The 27,986-nt window shown below is 40.7% G+C and overlaps 1 protein-coding gene across 1 annotated transcript in view; it reads left to right on the top strand.

Moving 5' to 3' along the window:
- Positions 1–27,986, top strand: part of frem2b (FRAS1 related extracellular matrix 2b) — a 100,742-nt gene that overhangs the window by 58,005 nt on the left and 14,751 nt on the right. Inside the window, exons 6-16 of the mRNA XM_063017328.1 lie at positions 1,001–1,252; positions 13,283–13,432; positions 16,122–16,331; positions 16,677–16,874; positions 18,475–18,639; positions 21,242–21,424; positions 22,084–22,214; positions 24,082–24,237; positions 24,918–25,221; positions 25,670–25,801; positions 27,179–27,510. Coding sequence (XP_062873398.1) covers positions 1,001–1,252; positions 13,283–13,432; positions 16,122–16,331; positions 16,677–16,874; positions 18,475–18,639; positions 21,242–21,424; positions 22,084–22,214; positions 24,082–24,237; positions 24,918–25,221; positions 25,670–25,801; positions 27,179–27,510 — 2,213 coding nt within the window. The remainder of the gene's footprint in view (positions 1–1,000; positions 1,253–13,282; positions 13,433–16,121; positions 16,332–16,676; positions 16,875–18,474; positions 18,640–21,241; positions 21,425–22,083; positions 22,215–24,081; positions 24,238–24,917; positions 25,222–25,669; positions 25,802–27,178; positions 27,511–27,986) is intronic.

Here is a 27,986-nt window from a genome sequence, read left to right as displayed (position 1 = left end):
AGCTGTATGAATAAGGGCATAATGATAATGGATTTTTTTCAGTGGAAGATTACCCTGATCTTGTTGTTGTTTCATTACATTTACAATTTGGGCATTTAGAAGGCGCTTTTTGTCCAAAGCGACTTACAACTGTGACTGTATGCATTCCAAGAAATTGAGGGTTAAGGGGCCTTGCCCAAGGAGGATAGGTCCCTGCTAATTCTGGTTCCTCTCAATGTTTCTTCCTGTATTTTTAAGGTTTAAGTTTTTAAGTTTTTCCTGCCACTGTCACCCTCGGCTTGCTCAACAGGGGTTTTTGGTCTGTTGGTCCTGGAGTCTGTAAAGTTGCTTTGAGACAATGTCTATTATAAAAAGTGCTATACAAATAAAATTGACTTGACTTGACCTTGCTCAAGGGCCCAACAGTGGCAGCCTGGCAGATGTGGGAGTTTAACCAGAAACCCTCCGATTACTAGTCCTGTGCCTGTTCTGGGTCTTGTCAGAACACGAATGATCTCTTCAAATTTGAGATGGAGCTGGATGTTTTAGGTTTCCATTCAACTCTTAAGGTGAGCTGTGCTGTGAATTGAAGCTTCCAGTTATTCTATCATTCAGTTTATGAGTGTAATTTAATGACTGCTGGTGAATGTGGCTCTTTTCTTAAAAAATCTGTGAAATTAAGCACATTTTCCCGTGAATTTAGGAGAGCCCTACCTATATGAGTTTTCATTTAATTCTGGGGTTGTTTCACCGACCAAAAGTCAGTAAATATCCTGTTAATCGATCCTGTGTTGTCTATCATGTTGACCTTAAGTGATCCTCAACTTGAAACACGTTCCTTTTGCTGAAGGCTCTTTTGTTGTGCTTGTTTTATCTGTATATAATTCAGTGTCGTCATCGTAAGTGGATCAGGTTGCAGGATTAAACCTAAACACCTCAGGCCTGTAGTTCTCCAGCATCAGACTACACAATCACAGTTCCCATAATTCTTTACCTAATCCTAAACTTAATACTCCTACAGGTTCAGCGACTGGAACTGTTCCCACCACCGTCCTGTCCTATTCAGACTACATCTCACGGCCTGAGGAACACACCAGCGTTCTGCGCTTTGACAGGGATGAAACGGAGAAGCCGTGCCGCGTAGTGATTATAGACGACTCACTGTACGAACCTGAGGAGAGCTTTAACGTCACCCTCAGCATGCCTATGGGAGGCCGCCTCGGTCAGGTGTTCTCAACCACGAGGATCACCGTCTTACCTGATTCAGATGATGGTAAGAAGCTGTAACTTACCTGTAACTTGCAAGGCACAAAACATAATTTGCTGTATAGAGCATAATATAGAAGCTCAATTACACTACAGTGGAACCTCGATTTAACGGACTAAAAGGGGGAGCACTGGTCCAGTGCGATTGTCCAAAACAGCGAGGTCCACAAAAGTGCTAAACATGCACGTATTACATGCACATAAACGGTAAAATAAACAATGGAAATAGATATGTAAATATGGTATGTAAAGCCTGTAAATAAATATTAAAATTGATGTACTGAGAAATTTCATTTTACCTTGTGTGGTGGAGGAGATTTTCATCATGATCGTGTAGTGGGGACTCCAGAACCTGCAAAAATGAAGCATAAAACACAGAGAAAAAAGCAAGAACAAAGCGAGCCTCCCAACAAAATACAGCCTATCACTCATGTAAACAGAGAGACGTGCGTCTGTTAGTGGACAATTACTGAACTACTGGTCTTGGTACACTTCTCGCGGGAATTATAAACTATCGGACCGGATATTTGGTTTTCTAGATTTTGTCCGTTAAATCGAGGTTCCACTGTATATGGAAAAGTACATAAACACGCGACCATTAGATTGTTGGATCGAACCCAGGCCCTTCTTGCTGTAAGGCGACAGCGCTACCCGCTGTGCCACTGCCGCCCCTTTTATAGTTTTAAGAGAATTAACAAATCATAGAAGTCACAGCTTTTCTGAAAGTGGAATTTGATAGAATTTGGATAGATAGATAGATAGATAGATAGATAGATAGATAGATAGATAGATAGATAGATAGATAGACAGACAGACAGACAGACAGACAGACAGACAGACAGACTAGATGGATGGATGGATGGATGGACGGACGGACGGACGGACGGACTAGATAGATAGATAGATAGACAGACAGACAGACAGACTAGATGGATGGACGGACGGACGGACGGACTAGATAGATAGATAGATAGATAGATAGATAGATAGATAGATAGATAGATAGATAATATATAGACGGACAGACGGACAGACTAGATTAGATAGATAGATAGATAGATAGATAGATAGATAGATAGATAGATAGATAGATAGATAGATAGACAAGATAGACAGACAGATAGATAGATAGATAGATAGATAGATAGATAGATAGATAGATAGATAGATAGATAGATAGATAGATAGATAGATAGGTAGATAGATAGATAGATAGATAGATAGATAGATAGATAGACAGACAGACTAGATTAGATAGATGATAGATGGACAGACGGACGGATAGATAACTATAAAAACAAATGCACTTATCCTTTATATTTTCCTCTTATTTCATCTGCGTCTGGTTTATTTAAAAAGGTTTGTTTCGAAACACAAAGTCAAAGGGACTGACTGGTTGACTGAATTCAGTTGAGAATGATTGTATCCACCGTAACAAATAGCAAAGCTCAAAGTGCTTATCAGCAGCAGTTTTAATTACATGAGAGATGCGAGAGTGCCGGCGAACGTTTTGGCCGTTTTGCGCTTTCACAGCTCATTTTACAGTGGCTGAACGTAATTGTTAATCAGGTCCAGTGTTGGTCGCAGTTAAATGAGGAGGAAAATGATGATGACGAGTCGGGGAATTAAGTATATTGGGTGTGAAATTGAAACGAGCTGAAATTATGTGTTCAGGAGGTCTGTGCTTTCCTCCGGATCTGCAGGACCAGCTGAGAAATGCTGAAGCTTTTTTATTTGTTCAGTCAGTAGCACAGATCTCTCAGTGCTGTATGAAAACCAACCTGAATAAAGCACAATTTTCATTTTGTTTACATTTGCAATAAATTATACTTTATTTTCTAGCATTAGTGCCATAGATAGCCAATAATATGCATTACTAATAAGTGTGGGAGTGGATGTACGCTGTATAGCCAAAAGTTTGTGGACACCTGACTGTTATCATTTTGAAAAGCCTGCTTTAAAACCTTAAGCATTAATATGCACCTGTTTTTTTTATTGTAACTAAGACAGCCTTCACTCTTCCGGGAAAGGCTTTGCACAAGATTTTGGAGTGTGCCTGTTGGAATTTGTGGTTTAATGAAACTCCAGTGGCCTTCAGCTCTGTTGAACAACTTTGGAATGAACCGGAACATCAAGTGTGACTTAATGGGCACAAATTCCAACAGACATTCTTCAGAGGCTGATGTTATAGCTGAAAAGATCACAAGGAGGTCACTCTAGTTTACATTTTTAGCATTTAGCAGATGCTTTTATCTGAAGCGACTTGTTATTATTGAATACAATTTGAGCAATCGAGGGTTGAGAGCCTTGCTCAGGGGTCCAACAGTGGCGACCTGGCAGTAGTGGAGGCTTGAACCAGCATTCTTCTAAATATTAGTCAAGTATTCTAAATTAGGTGTCCAACATGCTTGTGGTCAGGTGTCCAAATACTTTTGGTTATATAGTGTATGCTAAGGAAATTAAATGCTCACTTACTCACTGTCCTAACCGCTTACCCAATTAGGTTTGCGTGGGATGGAGGGGGGGTTGTCCTGGAGCCTATCCCAGCTTTTTTTAATGGGTGCAAGGCACACAGTAACACCCTGGACAGACACACACATATACACACACCAATTCACCTATAGGGCAATTCAGTGTCTCCAATTAACCTGACTGCATATGTTTTTGGACTGTGGGAGGAAACCCACACAGACACGGGGAGAACATGCAAACTCTGCACAGAAAGGACCTGGACCACCCCGCCTGGCGATCAAATTCAGGACCTTCTTGCTGTGAGGCGACAGTGCTTGAGTTTCTCTGCTATTACAGCAGGCTGTTTTTGGAGGGTCTGTGGACAGAAATACGTATGTTCAGTTCGAGTGCAGTTTATAACCAATCTTTGCGATGACCTTTACCAAACGTAACCTTGGTAGAGATCACGACTGCTCCCTATGAGATCAGGTCATTTCTAATTAAATATGCATGGCAGGGAAAAAAAAAACCTTTACGTTTTATTATGATCACTCCTCTCTACAATGTGAATAGAAAGTGACACTTAATTTAAACTTGTAATCATTGTTTCATTTTAAATCCAATACTGAGCCAAATGTTCCCTGAATGTGTCAGTGACTTAATCACCCGCACCCTGCGCGCTACATCACGGCTCGGAGGATCTGTTTGAATTGTGGCTCAGGAATATAAAAGTAGGATTACATTCAGTCTTTAATTTAAATTCATGAAATTTATTGAACGTTCCTTCAAACCACGAAACGATTTTCTGCCCATAATTCATGAAGCATGAATGTTAAAAAACCTGAGACGAACCTGAGGACGGGGCGGGTGGATGATTTTACCGGGTGAATTTTTCTTAATTTGAATAAAATGTTGTGATGTTGACGTGAGCAGCAGAAGATGTGTGAGAGTCATCTGAGACTGAACACACTCTGCATCAGTCAGCTTGTTTTTTTTAACTTTTATAAGAATGTGTAGAAGGCAGAGAACATGAGGACTGAGCTTAAATCTGAAGTACTAACGTCTAGCTTTTGTGAAATGTCCATTACTGTTTTTAAACCATTTCTATGCTGCTTTATTCATTCATTTACTGATTCACTGTCAGTTTACTACTGATTTATCTTAGGTCAGGGTCTCAGTGGGTTCGATTTACTGGGCAAAGGTCGGAAAAGGTGCAGTATTAACAAAATATCCTCTCTCACTTACTCACTCAGTCACTTTCTTAACCGCTTATCCAATTAGGGTCGTTGGGTGCTGGAACCTATCCCAGCTTTTCAATGGGCGCAAGGCACACAGTAACACCCTGGACGGGGCGCCAGTCCATTGCAGGGCAGACACATATACACACACACACACACACCTATTCACCTATAGGGCAATTCAGTGTAACAGTATACTGTCTAACCTATTGAGGGTTAAGGGCCTTGCTCAAGGGCCCAACTGTGGCAACCTGGCAGTGGTGGGGCTTGAACCAGCGACTTTTTGATTACTAGTTCAGTACCTTAACCACTAGGCTACAACTTCCCCGTACTTCAAATTCAACACTTTCATTTCCTTTGTTTCTTTCTTGTATTATTTATCAGATAAACACTTCACTTAAAGTGGCTTTACTTAAATCTAGCTCAGGAGGAAAGTTTAGGGTTATAAATCCCTATATTCTTTTTCTTTGGGGGCATTAAATATATATAAGAGTGTATATAATATTATACTGTACACATTTATATCTTTTAGCACAGGCCGAATGAAATAAGGTGTAAAACAACCTTAAATCTATTTTATCCTTTTGAATGTATGTTTTATTTATCTTCTCCTGCTACAGAACAGTGAACCTTTCTCTTCCCCTTCTCTTCATCACAAACCAGGCTGAACTAGTCACACCTCGGTGCATTTTCAGTGTTGAAGAGTCCCCGATGCCTTTAATCTGTCAGATAACGAGAAGAAAGGTGTCTGCTTCTTATGTGGATCAGTGTTATCTCAGTTTGTAGCCCTGTTAGTGGAGCTAAGCGACGATCGGAAAGCCCTTCAGCGTATCAGTTAGCGTGCTGATCCTATCTCACACCCCTGACTTTGTCTGGAATAAATAAACAGGCTGGTTTACGACTGAGCCCTTTTATTGTTGTCTCGCTCTCCAAACCTGATTCCTCGCATGGCGTCAATGCTGGAGAAACAAAATCACGGAGGAAGGAAAAAACACGGCCTAAAGCGACAGGTCTGACAGCAATGTTCCTTCAGATGTACCAGTCATGCATGCCATGAAACATGATCCTCTGTGTGGGGGTTCTTTCTTGGTACAAATCCACACCGAGCTCAGTTTATTGGGTTGCCAGCACTGCAGCTTCACAAATCAATACATTGACAGTTAACACTACATTTACATAGCAGGTAAAAGTGATCGAAAACAGATATTTTTCCCTACACGTGACCCAGATTTGTAGTGTTTACAGTAAAAAAATGAATATATTTGGTATATTTAAATTCAGTCTAACACACTGTCTTCTCTTTTCTTAAGGCATAACAGTTTTTTGTTAGTTGTGCTTCATAAAGTTAGAATTTAACTAGCAGAGGTCAGTGTAATCAGCCCCACCCTCTTTTTAAAAACCTGTTCTTGAGATATTTTGTTTAGTTGAAACGTCTAGGACAGTACTTACTTGTCTTATGAAATGAACTTATTCACACTTTCTTTTGATGACATGTGATGCCCAAGTACCATTGACAAAGAGGCGGCTCAGCATTTGCAATTCTCTTTGTAAATATTGTTCCTGCTTTTTTCAGATCATCCTGCAACTTCTTGAGTTCTGGCTTCTTTCTTACCCTTCTGGTTTTCTGAGAGAGTGTTATAAAGCCCCTGTGTTTGCTTTGGCTCTGTAGACTTGTTTATTAATGTTGTCCTAATTTTGGAAGCACTTTGTCTGTGGGTGCTGATTGTTGTATGAAATCTTTCCAACCCTTTAGGCAACAAGTTTTTCACTGAATCCAGGTGGAATTTACCACCAAGTGCTTTAATATACAAAATTACATACCTGTTGCTTCCTCCGTTTACTGTAATTTTATCCCAACCCTGAGTCAGCAGAAAACATCACATTTATTTTCAGTAACTGTGAGCTTCAGTTGGAAGGAACATGTCGTCTCACGCTGCGCTAATTACAGTCTGATGCTGACTCCACTCTTCCACCTGTACTCCCTTCTGGAAGCTGTAAAACAAGAAAATGCTTGTATTTCAAGATCAGACACGCTAAATCTACCGTGCCATCCCGATCACTGAATGTGCACATAATACAGAGAGGGCTGGGGTGGTAGGGTATATCCGGGGAGACAGGAACATGCAGAGGAAAAATCTTCAGCCTGTTATTAGTACTTTTCACCGAGACGACCCCCCTGAACCTGAAACAGAGCAACCAGATGTGCACTGAGAAAATCATTTAACCTTTTACAACCTCTGTCTGTATAACCAGCTGAGATTTTCTTGTGGAACTGGACGATAAAGCAAATTAGAGCAGTACATCAATAATATTCTTATTACTGACGTCTGACCTGCGCTGTTCTATAAGTACATGCGTAATTACCTTCTTGTTCAGGGCTCAATGGATGTGAATAGATTAATAAAGATATTGCTTGCTTACATCCCACCATTAAAATCATTTCACTTGCTCGCAGCATGTCTGTGACTTGACTGCTGACTGCAGGGCTGCATGTATTATCCTGTCCAGTAAATCTACTGTAGGTCTTTATTTTTATTATTTATTCCAGAGTTTTATTTATTCCAGACTGGTACAGTGGTATTCTGAGTGGGGGTAGAAGCAGGAAGGCCGATGTTGGCACTCTCAGGAGAGCAGATGAACTGTACGCAGGAGTTCCTTTTAAAATCACAGGAGCATGACCTGGTGCAGAGCTCAGAACATGTTGTGCTAAGAATGTGTCGACTGGGAGAGAGTAACGTTTCTTTTGTGGTCATTGAGGTTTACAAAAGATGCTTTATTGTATTTAAAAGCAGTCCAACTGAAGATATGGATTGGTATAGAGTGATGTGATAAAGCTCCTACATTACTTCACCACAGATTTATGGGTATAAATGATAATGTAGTTCAATATTAAAACATCACAGATATATTAAAACAAGCTTAGATTCATTTTTAAAGAATATTATACTAATGTTTTACTTTGGGGAAAATTTAGAATTCAATATTTGGTGGAATGACCCAGGTCTTTTACTTTAGACCACCACCACTGAGATCTGGGTTTCAATCTGTATCTGAGGGTGGTTGCTTGATCCTGTGAGGAATTGGTGCCCTGTCCAGTTATTATTAATCTTACCCAGTTATTTTCAGTAGTATTTGCACATTTGAAATACTGATGATGGAAAATCATCATTGTGTGTGTGAATCCTGAGCTTTTTTTGCTGCAACAATATGCTCCCACCTAGGGGTGATAGGTGATGATCTACAGTCTACTTCGTAACTTTGTTTTGGTTGCCATCACTGCAGAAAATCCCGCTTCACAAAGATAGGATGCTGGAAATGGAAGCAGTGTTTTCACTGCTTTTATGGCAATCTCTAATCATCTATTCATTCTGTGTGGCCCCAGTAATAAATGACCCACGGTCTGTGACCCGGTGGTTGGGGACCTCTGCTGTAGGCTGTCACAAGCCAAAACAGTACAACAAAGCTGCAGGCTGCATCAATGCATTAAAGTAAGCAGCGTGCAGATACATCAGCCACATGGACCTGACGTATCCACTACCATCCTGCTTCTTCAGTCTGTCATTTCATTCCCAGTAAATTACAAGCATTAGAAAGCTTAAGCCATGTAAAATGTCAACACATCTTAAAATCTAAGCTGAGATGTAATCGTTCCTGCAGAGAGTCATAAGTCAAGAATGCAGCACTGAATCCACCATTCTTACATGTTTGTTAATTTGGAACACATCTGTAACCCCAGTAATGGGATGAAGGGTTGATATATGATTTAAAAAAAGCACAAAGAGGCCAGTAAGTTGTGTTTCATATCTTTTGAAACTTGTTTTTTGTTTCCTGTGTGAGATAAAGCTTATCTGGTTACAGAAACCGTACGCGCCACACACACGTTCATACATTCACAGATTTCACACATTTCACTGCCAACACAATCAGCAGTGAGAAGCAACCAGCCGGAGCTCCACAGTCATTCGTCTGTCTGCATGAATGAACACCAGCAGCGGTAAATCACCTCACACCAGCTTTTCACTTGAAATTAAAAAACAGAAAAAAAAAAAGAAAAAAAAAAACATTTATGCTTCATGCATTTGTAAAGTAATTGTCTCTATTTGTTCCAGTTTGCAGCGGTAGGCAGAAGCTTAGTGGCATTGCTTAAAGATGCATTGTCCACGGGTGTTAGCTTTGTCAGAGCCTGCAAAAAATGCAAATAAATCCTCAGCTTTAGGTAATCTGTGCATTTTTGCTGTTGCATTGAATTAAAGAAATGCGAAAGTGCATTAAATGTGCATACAGAGCAGCTTCAGGAAATGAAGCGCTGGGTAAAAGTTGATCTAAACCTGAGTGTTTAATGTTAAACATTTAAACCTCCGTTTACATTTTTCCCACACATTTTATTACAGTCTTTGCCCTTTATTCTTGAATTCTAGTTCACAGTAAGGCTGTTTGTGTGTACCCAAGGCTTTACTAATCAAATGATCTGATCAAGAAGGCTGGCTCAGTCTTGGGCTGCTCACTGGAAGGCTTCGAGTTGGTGGTTGAAAGGAGGTCTTTAAACAAACTCATTTCCATACTGGACAATCCATCACATCCCCTCCATGACCTCCTAGTCAGACAGCGGAGCACCTTCAGTGACAGACTCATCCAGCTCCGCTAAAAGAAGGAACGATACAGGAAATCGTTTGTACCAACAGCGATCTCACTGTATAACTCATCCCCACTGTGCCAGGACATCATTGCTCACTGAGTTAAAGAAGCATGATCTGTCACTTCTTTTATTTACTTAATTCTTTTTTCTATTGTACCTTGAGCTGTTGTATTACTTGACTTTCCCTCTGGGATTAATAAAGTGATCTATCTATCTAAAATACGTAGATGGGAAACTAAAACTGTGGAAGTGAATAATCCAACGGATTTAGCACAACGTCCCACAAAGAGCAAACAACTTTAGGTATCACCTTTAGTGCCAAATAGATATTAATAATAATATTAGATGCACAACTTGCTGTGTATTCATGAAAATTTAGTCACAGTCAAAGATAGGATGTTGGAAATGTAAGCAGTGTTTTCACTGCTTTTCTTAGCATTTCTAATTATTTATTCTTTCTGTGCGGCTCAGTAATAAATGACCCACGGTCTGTGACCCGGTGGTTGGGGACCTCTGCTTTAGGCTATCACAAGCCATAACAGTATAACAAAGCTGCAGGCTGCATCAGTCTGGACTTTACTGGTCAAATGATGTAAAATAGATGGAAGACTAAAACTGTGGAAGTGAATAATCCAACAGATTTAGCACGACGGCCCACAACGAGCAAACGACTTTAGGTATCATCTTCAGTGCCAAATACCTTACTTCAGAGCAGAGCCCTGCATTTACAAACACCTGTAGAAATGTGTACGTTTATGGAATGCATTTGTGCAGGTCACCGGGGGAGGAAGCAGGTGAGACGCTGAATAAATAAAGCCTTAGAGGTGCAGAAGCAAGCTGGTGCTGGATGAGGTCTAGTGGTGGGACTTTTATTTATCCTGCGTCTCGCCAGCTTCCGCCCCCCGTGACCTGCACAAATGCATTCCATAAAGGTTTTCTCTTTTATCTTCTGGGTTTTAGTTCCATGCACACCTCTAGATTAAAATCACTGCTGCTCAAACACTGTTAACATGTCAAGGTTTGGCACTATAGTTTTTGGAAGTTGCTTGTACAAATGTTTGCTTCAACGACTGACAATGTCCTTCCATGACCGGATCAGCAGAAAAAATAAAACAAAAGCATTTACATATCTTATTTGTAATTTACTGCAATTTAAAGTGTGGGTGGCACAGAAAAGTGTGTTGTGTATTCCTAGGATCAAACCATCAGGTGATCCGTTGCCCCTAGGTGGGTAAGCGAGTAAAGGTTTTAGTGCTAGTACTGGTGCCAGTGTGTTTATGCCTTGCAGTCATTGTTTCTGACCCAGACCCACCACGGCTCCGACTAGGATTAAGATCTTTCAGTAAAATTAAGTGAATAGGTGATTTTATTAGTTTTTTTATTTATTTCATCTTCTGGGTTTTAGACACAACTTTAATGTTATGATTTGATGGTGGTCGTGCTCAAATGCTGGTGGATAAAATGCCAGTGATTTAAACCATTTAGAAATAATTATACAAATGTACATCTGTACGGTTCGTTGAGGTCACTGTCATAGACTACATGGCCAACAGTATGTGGTCATACTTACTGCTATCAGCTGTATGAAATCAGTGATTTTAAATAAAGTAAATGATTTTAACTTTGAGCATGATGAGTCCTTCTGCACAAAAATAAGATATATAAAGACATGATCTGAAGAGTTTGATGTGGAGAAGCTGGGCCTGCACAGAGCTCTGACCTCAGTGACACTGAACACATTTGGGATGAATTAGAATGTCGATTGTAAGCCAAGTCTTCTCCAATATCCATGCTGGACCTTATATTTTCTTTACAAAAGCGTAAAGAGCAGATTCAATCCCAAAGTTTTGAAACGGGATGTCCAACAAGCTTATGATTGGATGTTCACTTACTTTTGGCCATATAGTGTATGTGACATTTACACCACTATCATGACTAATAATATTTATGTATGTATTTTAGGGATGTAATGATGCACCACAAGACAGTTAATAACCGATTCAAAAATTCCACGATTCAAATCGGTTTGACATGTAAAAAGAATCGATATTCACTTTAAACAGCAGAGGGCGCTGACTCTATACACCTTGCCTGGTTGACGTCACTGGCGCTATACGCCTGGTTGCCAGATTTGAGGGTTTTCTGCCTAATTGGGCTTAATTCAAAATAGTTTTGCATAGTTTGTACCTACCTCAGAAATAAAAGAGCATTTATTATTTAGATAAATAAATGATCATCACAAATACAGTATTTTATTTTATTTTTAAGGGAAATAATAAAAGGAAACTTTGTCTTAATTTGTCTTCAAGTTCAGTTAAAAAAAATCGTATCATGAACCCAGTATCGTGAATCACGTCGCATCGTGGGTAGAGTGTATCATTACATCCCTAATGTATTTGTTTCAAGCTGATTGGTTTGTCCATAAATTAATTTCAAGATCTTGGTTTTTAATCCATTGAAGACTCTTGACTGGCTGTGTAACCCAACACGTCTGTTATTTCACAGAAATGTACCTTTTTTCTTGTGTGGCCGTAACAGCAGACGTTTTTCTGGCCAGCTTCCTGCATGACGACGCGTTGCCTGACATTACACTGATTTATTTTCAGATAAACTTGGTGTGCTGCAGTCCTCCTGTGCTCACTCAATTCTAAACCACTCATAGATGTAACAACTAAAAGACTGACAGGTCGCCGACAGGGTTTATTTTCTCTGGGCTTAGTCGTACTTCCTTCCATGGAAATGGCTCCATCCATTACCTTGTACCCCACAGCTTCAGGAGATAACAATGTCTGTTAGGAAAACACATTTGGACACTCTTCAGCCCTTTCAGAGGCACTCGGTGGGTGTGTGTTTTAGCGTTGTGAGTAGCCTGTGGCTGCTAAGGAATTTAACTTCGAGTGTTAGTTGTAAACGGGCAGGTCTGGACTGGCGAGTGAATCTCAGCCTCCGGATCTTCTGCCAGAACTACCTGAAGAGCCTCAAATTCACAACTCATGAGCTCACAGGTGAGCAGAAAATAAATGTAGCCCAAAAATCCAAATCCACGTAAGATTGGTTTAATAAGCACTGATCAAATCAAGGTTTTGATTTAAGGTAGTCCTTAAGTCTAGTGAAGCACTGTGGAGTAAAGTGAAGAGAATTCAAAAGACTTTTAGTCCTGGGTAGAAGTGCTCTTAGAGTCCTTTTTGTAATTTCTACTCTAATCATTATAAGAGAAGACTCTTACGCATTAACTACAAAATCCTATTTTGCCTATTTTTACTTAGGTTGCCAGTTAGTTGCAAAAGTTGTAAAAAGCAGTTTACAAATGTATTAGCACAATAAATAGGAAGAAAATCACACACATCTTCCCTTATTTGTACTGTTTTGTGTGTAAATGCTGTCTGTAAATGCTGGACCAACCTAGAAAATACGTCCAGACATTTTAGCTTGATTTTTATATCAAACATTTCAATCTTTTCATGAATTTATCTCAATGTACAGAAAAGCTATTCAAGCAGGTTCCAACCTTTTTATTCCCTAATATTTCACTACAGCTTCAAACAGTGATGAGTAAATGATCTCACTGAACTTAGGACTATATTTTCTCAGTTCTTTCTGATCAACAATGTTGTTACGTCTATTGAAATGAATTTTGGGTTTGGCCCTTTTTAATATTAATACACGTACACATTAATAAACACACTCACTGTTTACGCTTCGGTTTCTGCAGCACCGGTGTTCTACTTTGGAGAAATCGAGTACCACGTGGACGAGAGCGACGGCTTCGTGGAGGTTCGGGTTTGGAGGACCGGAAGTGACCTCTCCAAGACGGGAACGGTTACAGTACGCTCTCGAAAAACTGACCCTTTTTCTGCTGAAGGTACGTGTGTAATGCAGTTTTATTCAAACAGTAGGAAAGGTCTAAAGCACTAAAGAGGATGATATTCATCTGAAAGTATAATTTAGAAAAGTTTTGTTTATTGATTTATTAGTGTTTTAATGTCAGGTTTTACACTATTTGGTTACATTCATGACAGAAACGGTAGTTACTGGTTACACAAGATTCACCAGTTCACAAGTTTAATGTCAAACACAGTCATGGACAATTTTGTATCTCCAATTCACCTCACGTCTTTGGACTGTGGGCCAGTGATAGCTCAGTGGTTAAGGTACTGGACTAGTAAACAGAAGGTTGCCGGTTCAAGCCCTGCCACCACCAAGTTGCCACTGTTGGGTCCTTGAGCAAGGCCCTTAACCCTCAATTGCTCATCGTGTTCCGCTCATTGTGTAAGTCGCTTTGGATAAAAGCGTCTGCTAAATGCTGAAAATGTAAATGTAAATGTGGGAGGAAACCGGAGGAAACCCACATGGGAAGAACATGCAAACTTAACACAGAAAGGACCTGGACCACACCACCTGGGGATCGAACCCAGGACCTTCTTGCTGTGAGGTGACAGTGCTACCCACTGAGCCACCGTGCCGCGCAGAAAGATTTTGTAGTGGGTGCTTGATGGCACAGACACGATAGACACGATAGGTCTAAAGGAGAAAAGGACAAGCTGCTAGGGCTCACTGTACACAGGGAAATTAAATATATCTACATTGAAAAGGGAAGAAAAGAGAGAAAATTATGTATTTTGAAGACTTGAAAGTCTGGTAGTTCAAGTCTGCAGGTTCTGAAACTTATCATTACCCTCTTTATACATGAAAACCTTCTGGGCGAGTCTCTTTCCTGCTTTTTTTGTAAACCTTTATCCCTTCGTGTCTGGTTTTGAACCCTACTCACCTCTGCACTAGAGTAAACATCATCACACTGCGCTATCTAATCTACAGCATTTCAATCCATGTTTGCACTGTGCGTACACTGATATAGAGCCAATCCAGAGGAAGTGCAGCACACCATCAACACTACCGACACTTAAAAGCTCAATAACTCGATTAGAAATTCAAAGCCGTGCTATCAGAAAGTGTCTGAAATGAAACGTAGAATCGTGGGTTACAGTCGACACTGATCTGAGCTCTGAATGGATTTTATCATTTAGGTTTTTTATCTGTGGGACTGTTTTCAGTGATTGTGCGAAGACAAACAGTCTGTCATTTAAATGATATTGTTCTTATTTTTTTGTGTATTTTGTGTCTGTTCTGAGACAGTCGGTGTCTGGTTCAATATTAGTGTTTCTCTTCTCACTGTTACAAACTAATAGAGTCTCCTGATGTTTATATACTGTATGTTTATGTATTTGTTTATGGAAAGATGGAAGGAAACGAGTTAGGGTGTGATTGCTATTAGGAAACATTGCAGGATACAGAAATTAATAGATGCTGTTGGATATGTAATATATAATGTAATATGTAATATAAAATCAGCAGAACATCAGCCATTATTTCTCCTCCAAAACAACCCGTCACACAGGAATAAAATAGTGATAAAATAGTCCACCGGGGTGTCTAATTATCACAAAAACTCTCAGAGCTATCAAACACCTAAACTGTGTGAAAGTGACGAGACAACTTTCTATTTGTGTAAAGCATGAAAAGCATTTGAAAAGAATCAGAAATATAAGGAAATCAAATACTGTAAATATTATATTATTTTTATGACTTTATGAATAAAGTTTGTAATTATTCTGGTAATTCATCATTTTTGTATGAATATCTCAATCATACTGTATATTAATGGCAAACATGGTGGATTTATGTTTTAAATACTTGAGCTGTCCTTTCTGTATGTAGTTTGCATGTTCTCCCCATGTCTGCGTGGTTTTCCCTCAGGAGTTCCGGTTTCCTCCCACAGTCCAAAGACACACAAGTGAGGTGAATTAAAGAAACAAAATTGTCCATGACTGTGTTTGACATTAAACCTATGGACTGATGAACCTTGTGTAATGAGTAACTACCGTTCCTGTCTTTTTCTTTGTGAAAATTTGAACCCTGAACCCAAAGTTGGGAAGAAAACGTAACTGGCACATCAGTGACACTGTCAAGAGTCAAGTGAGCTTAACATCACCATGTGCTTACAGGCTGCAGTCACAATAAACCTTTGAATTCCACTGTATGTTCCATAAGACCCAATTTTAAACCAAATGAATCATTATTTTTGTTTTTTTGCCATTATTCAAAGGCTTTGATGCACATATTAGCTTCCAATACAAAAATATCTATAGTGGTATTGTTAGGGCTGGTAAAATGATTGGTGTCTATTATATAGAGATTTTTCCACATTGAATTATTTGGGCGGCACAGTGGCTAAGTGGGTAGCAAGAAGGTCCTGGGTTCGATCCCTAGGTGGGGCGGTCCGGGTCCTTTCTGTGTGGAGTTTGCATGTTCTCCCTGTGTCTGCATGGGTTTACTCCATGTGCTCCGGTTTCCTCCCACAGTCCAAAGACGTGCAAGTGAGGTGAATTGGAGATACAACATTTTCCATGACTGTGTTTGACATAACCCTGTGAACTGATGAATCTTGTGTAACGAGTAACTACCGTTCCTGTCATGAATGTAACCAAAGTGTAAAATATGATGATAAAATCCTAATAAACAAACAAACAAACGTTGAATTATTACATCCACAGCTGGTGAGGACTATGTGGGAATCAGTAAGAATCTGGACTTCACACCGGGTGTCACTATGCAGACGGTTCGCGTCACCATTCTGGACGATCTGGGCAAACCTGTTCTGGAGGGGCCTGAGAAGTTCGAGCTGGTCCTTCGCATGCCTATGAACGGCATCCTGGGAGAACCGGGCAAAACCACCATCTTGATTAACGACTCAGTTTCAGACTGTAAGTGGTTTTACAACCAAACAAATCACATAATTAAACACTGTAATAAAGGAGCAGAATTATGAAGTGGCACGGTGAAGTGTTCATGAGTTACTTCTGCTTCTGTTCTTATGGAAGCTGAAGGATAATTTAGAGGTATAAGGGGGTGTAGACCAGTTTATTTATGTTCTTGGTCAGTTTGTATTGAACACACTGGGCTGACAGTGTTGAAGTGATGCCACATGAGGTGGAAGATTCAAGAGTCAAAAGTGCAGTGACGTTTTGGGATGCCTACTTTGGACCCGATCAAGTAATGAATCTTGCTTTCATTTCTAACCAATAAAAGCTATTTTTTCTCCCCCTCAGTACCCAAGGTGCAGTTTCGTGACACAGTCTACACAGGCAATGAGAACGACGGGCAGATCACGGCCATCATTTACCGCAGTGGAGACGTGAGATACAAATCCACTGTGCGCTGCTACAGCCGTCAGGGTTCGGCTCAGGTCATGATGGACTTCAACGAGAGGCCCAACACAGATGCTTCCATTATCACATTCCTACCAGGTCAGCTTGCATGAAATCTAAAACAAATGAGTCTTTAATGGGTTTATGTTTAACATTTTGCCCCCTTTTTGCTTTCAGTGTAGTCCTCCTCAATTCCCGTTATTGGAGTCTTGCCACAACCTAGATCATCCATCACCCAATTTATCAACCGTTTATGTCTATCTGTTTTGAATTATTGAATAAAGAGGTGGAAAACATGCTTTTAATGTAGAAAAAGAAGCTACAAATCATCTAGCTTAGCTGCAATAACAGCAATGAGCTTACACTAAATATTGACCATTTGAGACGTTTGATGGGATTTAAGTCTCGGCTTTGGCCACTTTTATTTCAAAATGATTGAGACTACTATTTTTCTGGAAACACTTGAAACCATTGCCAGTGTTTTATGTATTTGCCCTGATTTAGGCCACAATTTGTTCTCAGAGATCTCAGAGTAAAAAACTGTTTTTACTTTGTCATTTTGAGGGATTAAGTGTAGATTGATGTGCAAAAATGGCATTTATGCCGTTCATGTGCCGCAGCGGTAAATTACGCTAGCACACCAGAGCTGGGATTTCAAATACATTGCATCGAATCTCAGCTCTGCCATCTGGCTGGGCTCGGCGGCTATTGGTTGTTGTTCACAGGGTGGATTAGCCAGACCTGGGTTCCTCATAACTGGTGCAATTATGACCTCTGTGAGTTGAGGGATAATGGTGATCAGGGTGTGGCTCTCCGTGCACAGAGCTGGTCTGCATATGAACTCACCTCATGCAGCTGAAAAGAGGCAGTCGGTACTGCTCACGTGTCGGAGGGGGCGTGTGTCAGTTGCGAAGCTCCTAAGTCAGAAGTGGAGGGTAGTATCGGTAGAGGTGAAGCGTAACGCAATCAGGGTAATTAGATACGACTAAATTAGGAGAGAAAATTGGGGGGGACATTGGAGAAAAAGAGGCATTTATATCCATTCAATATGAAATTCAAGACACAGTAAGCTGTACAAAATATGTGGGGTCTGAACACTTTAAAACAGCTTCATATTTATATGTAAATGCATTACAATATTGATCTTTAATTATGTAAATTAAAGCTGTATTTTAGATGAGCAATTATCACATAAACTAATAAAGCATATTTTACCTGCGATTTTACATAACAGTCATGTATTAAAACCTTGTGTAGGTGTTGTGTGGTGTGATAAGGTTACGATTAATGCAGCGTTAATTACCACCCACATCACAAACAATAAACAAAAAAGCTTCCATTCATTCATTTGCATTTATTAAAGCAGGGCATAATAATGACCCACCCGTGTTTTCTATTCTCATGGCACTCTTATACATGTGCAGGCAGTGACATTTACACCCCATTAACGAGGTTTGAATGTCAGCGGTGCCACTGGGTGGCCGGGGTCTACACACATTGGAAATGACTGGGGGAGAGCTGAAAGTCTGCGATGGATTAGTATTCCCGTCTAGGGTATTTCTGCCTTCCGCCCAGTGTTGATTAAAATAAAAAGTTAATATTTTTATAGTTCTTATCCTCGTGCTCTCTTAGTATCGGACTCTATTATTTCATATTTGATCCTGCTGAGTTTCCTGTTTGTGTATGTGCTTGTGTTTAGGGGAGGTGGAGAAGCCCTGTACTCTTGTTCTGGTTGATGACACAGAGCATGAGGAGGTCGAGGAGCTCAGGCTGGTGCTGGGGAGCCCCAAAAGTGAGTCTCCGTTTGGGGCCTCCATAGGGGCTCAGAACGAAACGCTCGTCAAGATCAAGGACGACGCCGACAGTAAGAATTTCTTTTTTTCACATGGCCAAGTGTATAAAAAATCCACTGTTTATCTACTTCATATTCCAGATCTATTAACAGTCCACTGGTGATCCAATTTACGCTCTAGATCTGCCAACAATCTACTGTTGAACTTTTAATATTCCACTGCAGATCTGGTTTATACTCCAGATGTAGTAACAATCTGCTGTTGATCTAGTATACATTTTAGATCTACAACAATACTTTCTTAATCTAGTTTATATTCCAGATCTATCAAAAATCTACTGTTGATCTAGTTTATATTCCAGATCTGCTAACAATGCACCAAAAGTCCACTCTTGATCTAGTTTATAGTCCAGATCTACCAACAATCCACTGGTGATCTGGTTTATACTCCAGATGTAGTAACAATCTACTGTTGATCTAGTATACATTTTAGATGTACAAACAATGCACTTTCAATCTAGTTTATATTCCAGATCTATTAACAATCCACTCTTGATCTAATTTATATTCCAGATCTACCAACAATCCATTGTTGATCTAGTTTATATTACAGATCTATTAACAATCCACTGTTGATCTAGTTTATATTCCAGATCTATAAACAATCCACTGGTGATCTAGTTCATAGTCCAGATCTACCAACAATCCACTGGTGATCTGGTTTATACTCCAGATGTAGTAACAATCTACTGTTGATCTAGTATACATTTTAGATCTACAACAATACTTTCTTAATCTAGTTTATATTCCAGATCTATCAAAAATCTACTGTTGATCTAGTTTATATTCCAGATCTGCTAACAATGCACCAAAAGTCCACTCTTGATCTAGTTTATAGTCCAGATCTACCAACAATCCACTGGTGATCTGGTTTATACTCCAGATGTAGTAACAATCTACTGTTGATCTAGTATACATTTTAGATGTACAAACAATGCACTTTCAATCTAGTTTATATTCCAGATCTATTAACAATCCACTCTTGATCTAATTTATATTCCAGATCTACCAACAATCCATTGTTGATCTAGTTTATATTACAGATCTATTAACAATCCACTGTTGATCTAGTTTATATTCCAGATCTATAAACAATCCACTGGTGATCTAGTTCATAGTCCAGATCTACCAACAATCCACTGGTGATCTGGTTTATACTCCAGATGTAGTAACAATCTACTGTTGATCTAGTATACATTTTAGATTTACAAACAATGCACTTTTAATCTAGTTTATATTCCAGATCTACCAACAATCCACTCTTGATCTAGTGTATATTCCAGATCTACAAACAGATCTACAAGCTTATATTTCAAAAATCCATCATCTATCTAATCATGCAACACATTGGACAATCAGTTTTCTTATACACAAATACATCTTGTGTACAAGAATTCCTCTTTGTGAAGTCTATCTGTATAGTAGATTTATAAAGGCTTTGTATCATGTTATTTAGCATGACAACGTGTTACTCAGTATAAACAAACTACTGTATATAAAGCAGGCTGGCAGGTTGAATTTAGTTCACACTGTTTTAGTTCACAGCTCCTCTTTAATGTATTCACTGAAACTTTTTATGACACCAGCATCACTGGAAATGTGTCTAAAAATAAACACTAAACCTGCCAACTGTCAGATGTGCAGAAGAGTTTTACCTGAAGCTCTCTGACATTCATCAGCAGTTCAGTACATATTATCTATACAGAGAGAATTATATTCTGACACTTTTAATTATAGAGATGTGATACAGCTGTGCAAACTTCCATTAAGAATGTCACCTGTGTTCCTCATCAAAATCTTATACATCCTGACATCGTCTGATAGGATTTTCTGGGGCTTCAAACCCTCTTTGTTTGCTGAAGATATTAAAGAGCTGGTTGTGGATGAACATCCTCAAACTGAATTAACAGTGTGAAGGCTGGTGCTGACTTTACTCTGTCTGTTTCTATATTCTGATACAGTGCAGGTGGAAATACATCATCATTATTATTATTATTATTATTATTAAGGATGTTGTGTATATTATACATTATAGACTACACATTACACAGAGCAGTCCTCCCCAAAGTTGGTGTTGTGGCATCTTGGGGTACCACTAATACATGTTACCATAAAATTGTATAATGTTTATTATAGGGAATTAGGATGTTAGAACTTACTTAAAATTTAGGACACTGCTATTATTTAGGTTAGGGTGGCATAGTGGGTAGTGTTGGGGTGTCAGGGTCTTGAAGACTTGGGTTTGATCCTCTCCTTCTGGGTAATAACTGGGTAGGGTTTTGCGTATCCTTTTTATGACCATGTTGGTTCCATTAGATTATTTTAGTTTTGTTTTACCTCCTAAAAGCCTGTATGTAGGTGGATTGGCTTTCTAAATTACCTAAGGTGTGAGTACGTGGATAGGAAGATGTGTGAAGGATTGGCACCCTGTGTACTCTTAAATAGGATCCGAAAAAACAACTCAAAAAACTTAAAAATGTACATTTTGTGTACAATTGTTTGTCAGATTGAATATTTATTGTAACTGTAACTTCAAAATGAGAATAAAATTTGTACTTTTTAAAGCTTTGACTCTCTATAAAATGATTGATATACACTTTTACTATTTATACAGAGGCCATTATCAAGTTCAAGCTGACCAAGTTTAGCATCAGTGAACCCGGTGAGGCTGGACAGGTTTCTGTGGTGAAGGTACCAGTGCTGCGAGTGGGCGACACCTCCAAGGTGTCAGTGGTGAGAGTGCACACCAAAGACGGATCAGCAACATCCGGAGAGGATTATCATCCTATATCACAAGGTGAGAGCAAGCTCTCTCTCTCTCTCTTTCTCTCTCTCTCTTTCTCTCTCTCTCTCTCTCTCTCTCTCACACACACACACACACACACTATTCTGGATTTCTGTGGGCAGGCATATTTTTTATTTTATTTATTTATTTATTTTTGAATGGATGGATTTCCCAGTATGAGATTATAGAGAATTAACCTTGAATTTAAAAAAAAACTACAAAAAGTGGAATTTTATGGATATTACGTCGGAGTGTCCAGTCTAGAGTGTAATTTGTATATACGTGTATAAGAAAAGTCCAAGAAAATCCATCCTCGCTGGACATCGATGTATCGATGTGCTCGCGCTGATTGTACCATGACTATCCTGAAAGTAAACGTTCCTGAGATTCGAGGCTGTTGTTGCAGCATAAGCGCAATGAAACATGACCGAACTACCGAGTGTTATTGTAGGTTTACTGAAAACAGGCCTGAATGTTTTTGCCTCCCGTCAGGTTTGCATAATTTAAACTAATTCTGAATTATTTAAAGTCTCTGTTGACAGTGCCGCATCGCTGTAATGGATGATGCTGCAGAGTTGTATAAAAATCAGCAAAAGCGCCGTGCAAGGGTTCATACCTAAAGTAAATATCCTGCATGAGTGATTACCAATTCCTGCTTCTCATTTCCCCAGACGTCCAATTCAAAGAAGGAGAGACGGAGCACACGGTGGAGATCGAGATCTTGTATGACGGCGTGCGGGAAATGAGGGAAGCGTTCACAGTCCATCTGAAACCGGATGAGAACATGGTGGCTGAGATCCAGGTGTCTGCTCAAGCTTCTGCACAATTTACACGCCTAATTTAGATATTTTCTTATTATCTGAACACAAATCATTATTTACGCTGTAGAAGCTCTTGATCAGAAGTGACATGTCATTTATTTGCTTTCGGGTTTGTTTGACTGGGTAATGCATCTGTATTCTTTTATTTAATTTTATTTCTTTTTTGTTTTCAATTTCATTGTTTAAATTTTGTTGTGAAAGTACTTTATGTTCCACACAGCATAAAGAAAAACACTGGATGGGAAACGTATTTACACCACTGACCACATACTATAAGGACACCTGTCCATTAAAGTGCTGGACATCCCATAGCAAAACCATGGACATTATTAGAAATTGCACATCGGTCTATTATTCTATCCCACCACCACTGAAATCTGGGTTTCAAATCTCAGCAGTGCTATCGGCTGGCTGGGTGTCTACACAGACATGATTGACTATGTCTAAGGAAGGACGATGGTCAAACTCCTGTGATGGATTGGCACCCTGTTTACAGTATTCCTGCTCTGCTTTCAGTGTTTCCCAGTGGATCCTGGACCTGCCACAACCCTGACCAGGATAAATTGGTTGATAAAAATGGAATTAAATATACACCGATTAGGCATAACATTATGACCACCCCCTTGTTTCTACACTGTCCATTTTATCAGCTCCACTTACCATATAGAAGCACTTTGTAGTTCTACAATTACTGACTGCAGTCCATCTGTTTCTCTACATATATTTTAACCTGCTTTCACCCTGTTCTTCAATGGTCAGGACCCCCACAGGACCACCACAGAGCAGGTATAATTTAGGTGGTGGATCATTCTCAGCACTGCAGTGACACTAACATGGTGGTGGTGTGTTAGTGTGTGTTGTGCTGGTATGAGTGGATCAGACACAGCAGCGCTGCTGGAGTTTTTAAATAACGTGTAAAGTCAGAGACGAGCTGTGTCGTATCCACTCATACCAGCACAACACACACTAACACACCACCACCATGTCAGTGTCACTGCAGTGCTGAGAATGATCCAAAGAAGGGCTGACTTAAACTTTAGGGACAAAAGTATGTAGAGAAAACTTATTATTATCATTTATCAAGGTTTTAATAACTTTTGCTGTGTTCTTGTGCACAAAGCAAAGCTCTTGATGCACTAACACTGGATGTGAATAGATTACTTCAATTCCCATTGCAAATCCTCCACCACCAATATCCACTGACCAGTCGCCGTCCAATTCTTTACACCAGCCAGCAGCAGTACTGCACTTACAAAGTCACAGGAGGAACCCTGGCCATTATTCCCCCTTTCTCCCTGTTGGGTTCCTGGCTGTGCCACCTGATCCCCCACAAATGCAGTGTTAACTGTATGTGCACAAATTCCCATAGACACTTTAAAGTCATGTGAAAAGCATATACAAAAAACAGTAAAGGCTGTAATAGCTACATTTACATTTACGGCATTTAGCAGACGCTTTTATCCAAAGTGACTTACAGTACAGTGACAGTATACTGTCTAAGAAATTGAGGGTTAAGGGCCTTGCTCAAGGGCCCAACAGTGGCAACCTGGCAGTGGTGGGGCTTGAACCAGCAACCTTTTGATTACTAGTCCAGTAACTTAACCACGAGGCCACAACTGTCCCTAACTAGGGAAAGGAGGCATCTGTATTAATTCTTTTGGTTTTGGAATGGGATGTCCTACTAACACATGGCACACGGTCAGGTGTCCATGTGTGTTATACAGTCATATAGTGTTAATAATAGTGGATGTATAAATTTATCTGAGCAAACAAATACTAATGAGAGAAACAGGAAACGGTGCTTGAATCTGAATTAAAATGGTTTTGTAACTTATTATTCTCATACAGATGACCAAAGCCATCGTCTACATTGAGGAGGGAAACAGTATGGCGGACGTGACCTTCCCCGCAGTTCCAGTGGTCATATCACTCCTGCAGTATGATGATTCAGTCAGTGCCAGAAATACCCAACCGGCCGCTGGATACCCCGTCATCTGTGTCACGGTGCGTAGCGCTCTCATTGTATCATGTATGAGCAGTTGCGAATAGTATTAAAGTCACTTTTCTTATATAAGGAAAACAGCATGTACATTTTCAGCATTTAGCAGATGCTTTTATCCAAAGGTTTAAGGGCCTTGCCTTGCTCCAGGGCCCAACAGTGGCAACCTGGCAGTGGTAGAACCGGCAACCTTCTGAATCCCGAACTAGTACCTTAACCACTAGGCTACAACTGCCCTGTAGTTAATGGTAATTTAGTGGTAATTTATGTTACTTCCCAAGTCGTATCCAGACATTTTCGTACAGGCCATTCTACCTTTGTAGCTCTCTAGTTCGAATCTTAGCTGTGCTATCAGCCGGCCAGGCACCTGAACAGACTGTGTGTGTAGGGGAGGGATGCCTTAAGTTGGTTACAGTTTTAGGAAAACAAATACTAGACAATGTGAATGCAAAAGGGAAAATGTGGTTAATAATGAACTTATTAAAATACACTAATAAATAAAGTTCCCTGTGGTCGAGGACATAGATGTCATTAATAATGATGACCATGAGACATCCAGGTACAGACCATCCGTCTGAGACAGACCATCCGTCTACCATCATCCTATATAATTTCTACCATCATCATCATCCTCCTCATCTCATTCTATTAACCTCTAATCTTTTATTTTATTCTTTCTCATCAGGCCTGCAACCCTAAGTACCCAGACTTCGAGCGCACCGGCTCCATCTGCGCAGGAGAGCACATTAACAACACGCTGACCCGTTACCGCTGGCTCGTGAGCGCTCCCGCGGGGCCCGATGGTGTCACCAGCCCTATGAGGGAGGTGGACTTCGACACCTTCTTCACCTCCTCCAAACGCATCACTCTGGACTCGGTGTATTTCCAGGCAGGGTCGCGTGTTCAGTGTGCAGCCAGGGCGGTGAACTCCGGCGGGGAAGAGGGGCTCGAGCTGAGCAGTGCCATCGTGTCTGTTAGTGTGGAGGAGGGTGGGTAGTACAACACACACACACACATGCAAACACACACACACACAATTACTGGTCATGGATTAAATTCATAAAAATAAAAATACATACAAGCAATGATGCATGAAATTTTCTTTAAACGAGGTTTCTTTAGAAGGTGGTTTTAAAAATGCCTGGTTCTTGTATAAGATCTCACAAGGCTAATCCAGCACCAGCCCTAATTTACAAAAAGCTCCAGTTTGATTGACGCAGTAAGCTTTATTCATCGCCATCCTTGTCAGTCCGTGACCGGGTCTAATCTGTGTCCGGGACGCTAGCCCGGGAAGAGCATTCCACGAGGAATTAATATTCTCATGGCTCGCTCCGTCAGTGTGGATGTGAATGTGGCTGTTCACAGATCCACTCGTATAAAGTGCAGCTCTCAGCGTGTCTCGATGATTGTGTCTGATCGTGGTAATTGTTGTGCCAGGTTTGTGCCAGCCTCGAGTCCTGGGTGCGGTGGGTGCTGAGCCCTTTTCTGCCAAACTGCGCTACACGGGTCCAGACGACTCTGAACACCCCAACCTCATCAAGCTGATCGTCACCATGCCACACATAGACGGTGAGTCGAGCCTTGAGTTTATAAGGAATTAAAAAAGCAACTATTGTTTCTGTTCTCATGTGTTACTTAATACATACAGAATACATCTTCTTATAGTTTATTATTGAGCTACTAGTAATAACTGATTGATCACATTTGACGAAGAAAACATCATAAAAATGTCAGTGTTGCCACATATCTGTTTTGTATTTATTAGTTTCAATTAATCCAAGTTAATTAATAAGTTTCTGTCCATCTGTTTTGAAATAGAGTATAAGATGTTAAATATATAACAGTAATGAAGAATAAAGTATAATACAGTGCATCAACATAGAACAGTAAAAGTAAAAATGTAATACATTTTTTTTCCCCCTTTTTTTCTTCGAATATTTCCCCCCCAATTTTCTCCCTAATCTAGTCCTATCTAATTACCCTAATTAATGTGTTACGCTTCACCTCTACCGATTCAACCCTCCACTACTGACTGAGGAGCTTTGCAACTGACACACGCCCCCTCCAACACGTGATCAGTACCGACTGCCTTTTTTCACCTGCACGAGACGAGTTCATATGCAGATCAGCCTTGTGCTCAGCGAGCCACACCCTGATCAGCATTATTCCCCAACTCTGCGCAGGCGCCATCAATCAGCCAGCAGAGGCACCAGTAATTGCACCAGTTATGAGGAACCTTGGTCCGACTTACCAACCCTGTGAACAACAGCCAATCGTTGCACGCAATCATGTTGCCGCCCAGCCCAGCCGGATAGCAGAGCTGAGATTCGATACGATGTATTCGAAATCCCAGCTCTGGTGTGCTAGCGTGTTTAACCGCTGCACCACCTGAGCGGCAATACATTTGATTTTAAGTAAAATAAAATAGACAGTGACGGGCGGCTCGGTGGGTAGCACTTTACCCATCAGTTAGAAGAGCGGTCTGGGTCCTCTCTGTGTGGACTTTGCCCGTTCTCCGTGTCTGCATGGGTTTCCTCCGGGAGCTCCGGTTTCCTCTCACAGTCCAAAGATGTGCAGTCAGGTTTTTAATTTTGGATGTTCCTGTATTCTGGGGTCACCACAGGGGTTTGGTTCTGAGAGCGAATGACAAGTGTCCCTCCCAGTGTGTAGGCTGTGTTCTCCCCATGTCTGTGTGGGTTTCCTCCCACAGTCAGGTTAATTGGAGAAACTAAATTGCCCTATAGTTGAATGAGTGTGTGTGTGTGTGTGTGTGTCTGCCCTGCGATGGACTGGGCCCCGTCCAGGGTGTTTCTGTGTGCCTTGCGCCCATTGAAAAGCTGGGATCGGCTCCAGCACCCCCGCGACCCTAATTGGATAAGCGGTTAAGAAAGTGAGTGAGTACGTTAACTCTATTACACACGTCTCTATTCTGACTGTATTTTTTAGGCATGCTCCCTGTGGTCTCGACACGTCCTCTCTCTAACTTCGAGCTTACCCTGAGCCCAGACGGCACCCGGGTAGGGAACCACCGCTGCTCCAATCTGCTGGACTACAGCGAGGTCAGAACACGGCACGGCTTCCTCACCGAGGCCACACGCAACCCGGAAGCCATCGGGGGCACGGCACCCTACCAGTACAGCTCCACCCTGAGGGGGGAGAGCACACTGCGCTTCTACCGTAACCTCCACCTGGAGGCCTGCCTGTGGGAGTTCGTCAGCTACTACGACATGTCCGAGCTGCTCAGTGACTGTGGAGGAACCATCGGGACGGACGGCCAGGTCGGGGAGCTGTTTCTTTTTATCTTTTTTTGTTCCTGTTTGTCCTGTAAAACATTACATTTAATTAAATTAGATGTGGCAGCTCAGAAGCAACTCGGCGTTCGCTCTGGGATCGAAACTCGGCTCTCGATCGCTATGTGTGCCAAGAGGCTCGCTCAGCGACTGAAGAAAAATATCTAGCATGTTAAATATCTGAACCAGTCGACTTAAAACACATAGTGTGAAAGGCATTGCGAGCAGGTTGTGAGGGGCAGCGAGTGCCATGTCGAAATACAGCCAATGAGAATGCCAGATACAGGGTGAGGGGAAACCAGGGGGAGGAGTGTAAAACGTAGGACAGGGGCATAATATGGTTTCTATCAGAATACATCAGCACACACACAAGCTTTACAGTATTTTGTGATCTTATCGTCCAGGCCAAACCCATGCTGCATTGCAAACCATATGTATTAACCTCCTGCTGGTCGGGTTGCCAG

This window comes from Trichomycterus rosablanca, chromosome 20, assembly GCF_030014385.1.
Source record: "Trichomycterus rosablanca isolate fTriRos1 chromosome 20, fTriRos1.hap1, whole genome shotgun sequence".
NCBI classification, from domain to species: domain Eukaryota; kingdom Metazoa; phylum Chordata; class Actinopteri; order Siluriformes; family Trichomycteridae; genus Trichomycterus; species Trichomycterus rosablanca.
The sequence above is the reverse complement of the archived record's forward strand: the minus strand, read 5'-3'. Positions and strand labels throughout refer to the sequence as shown.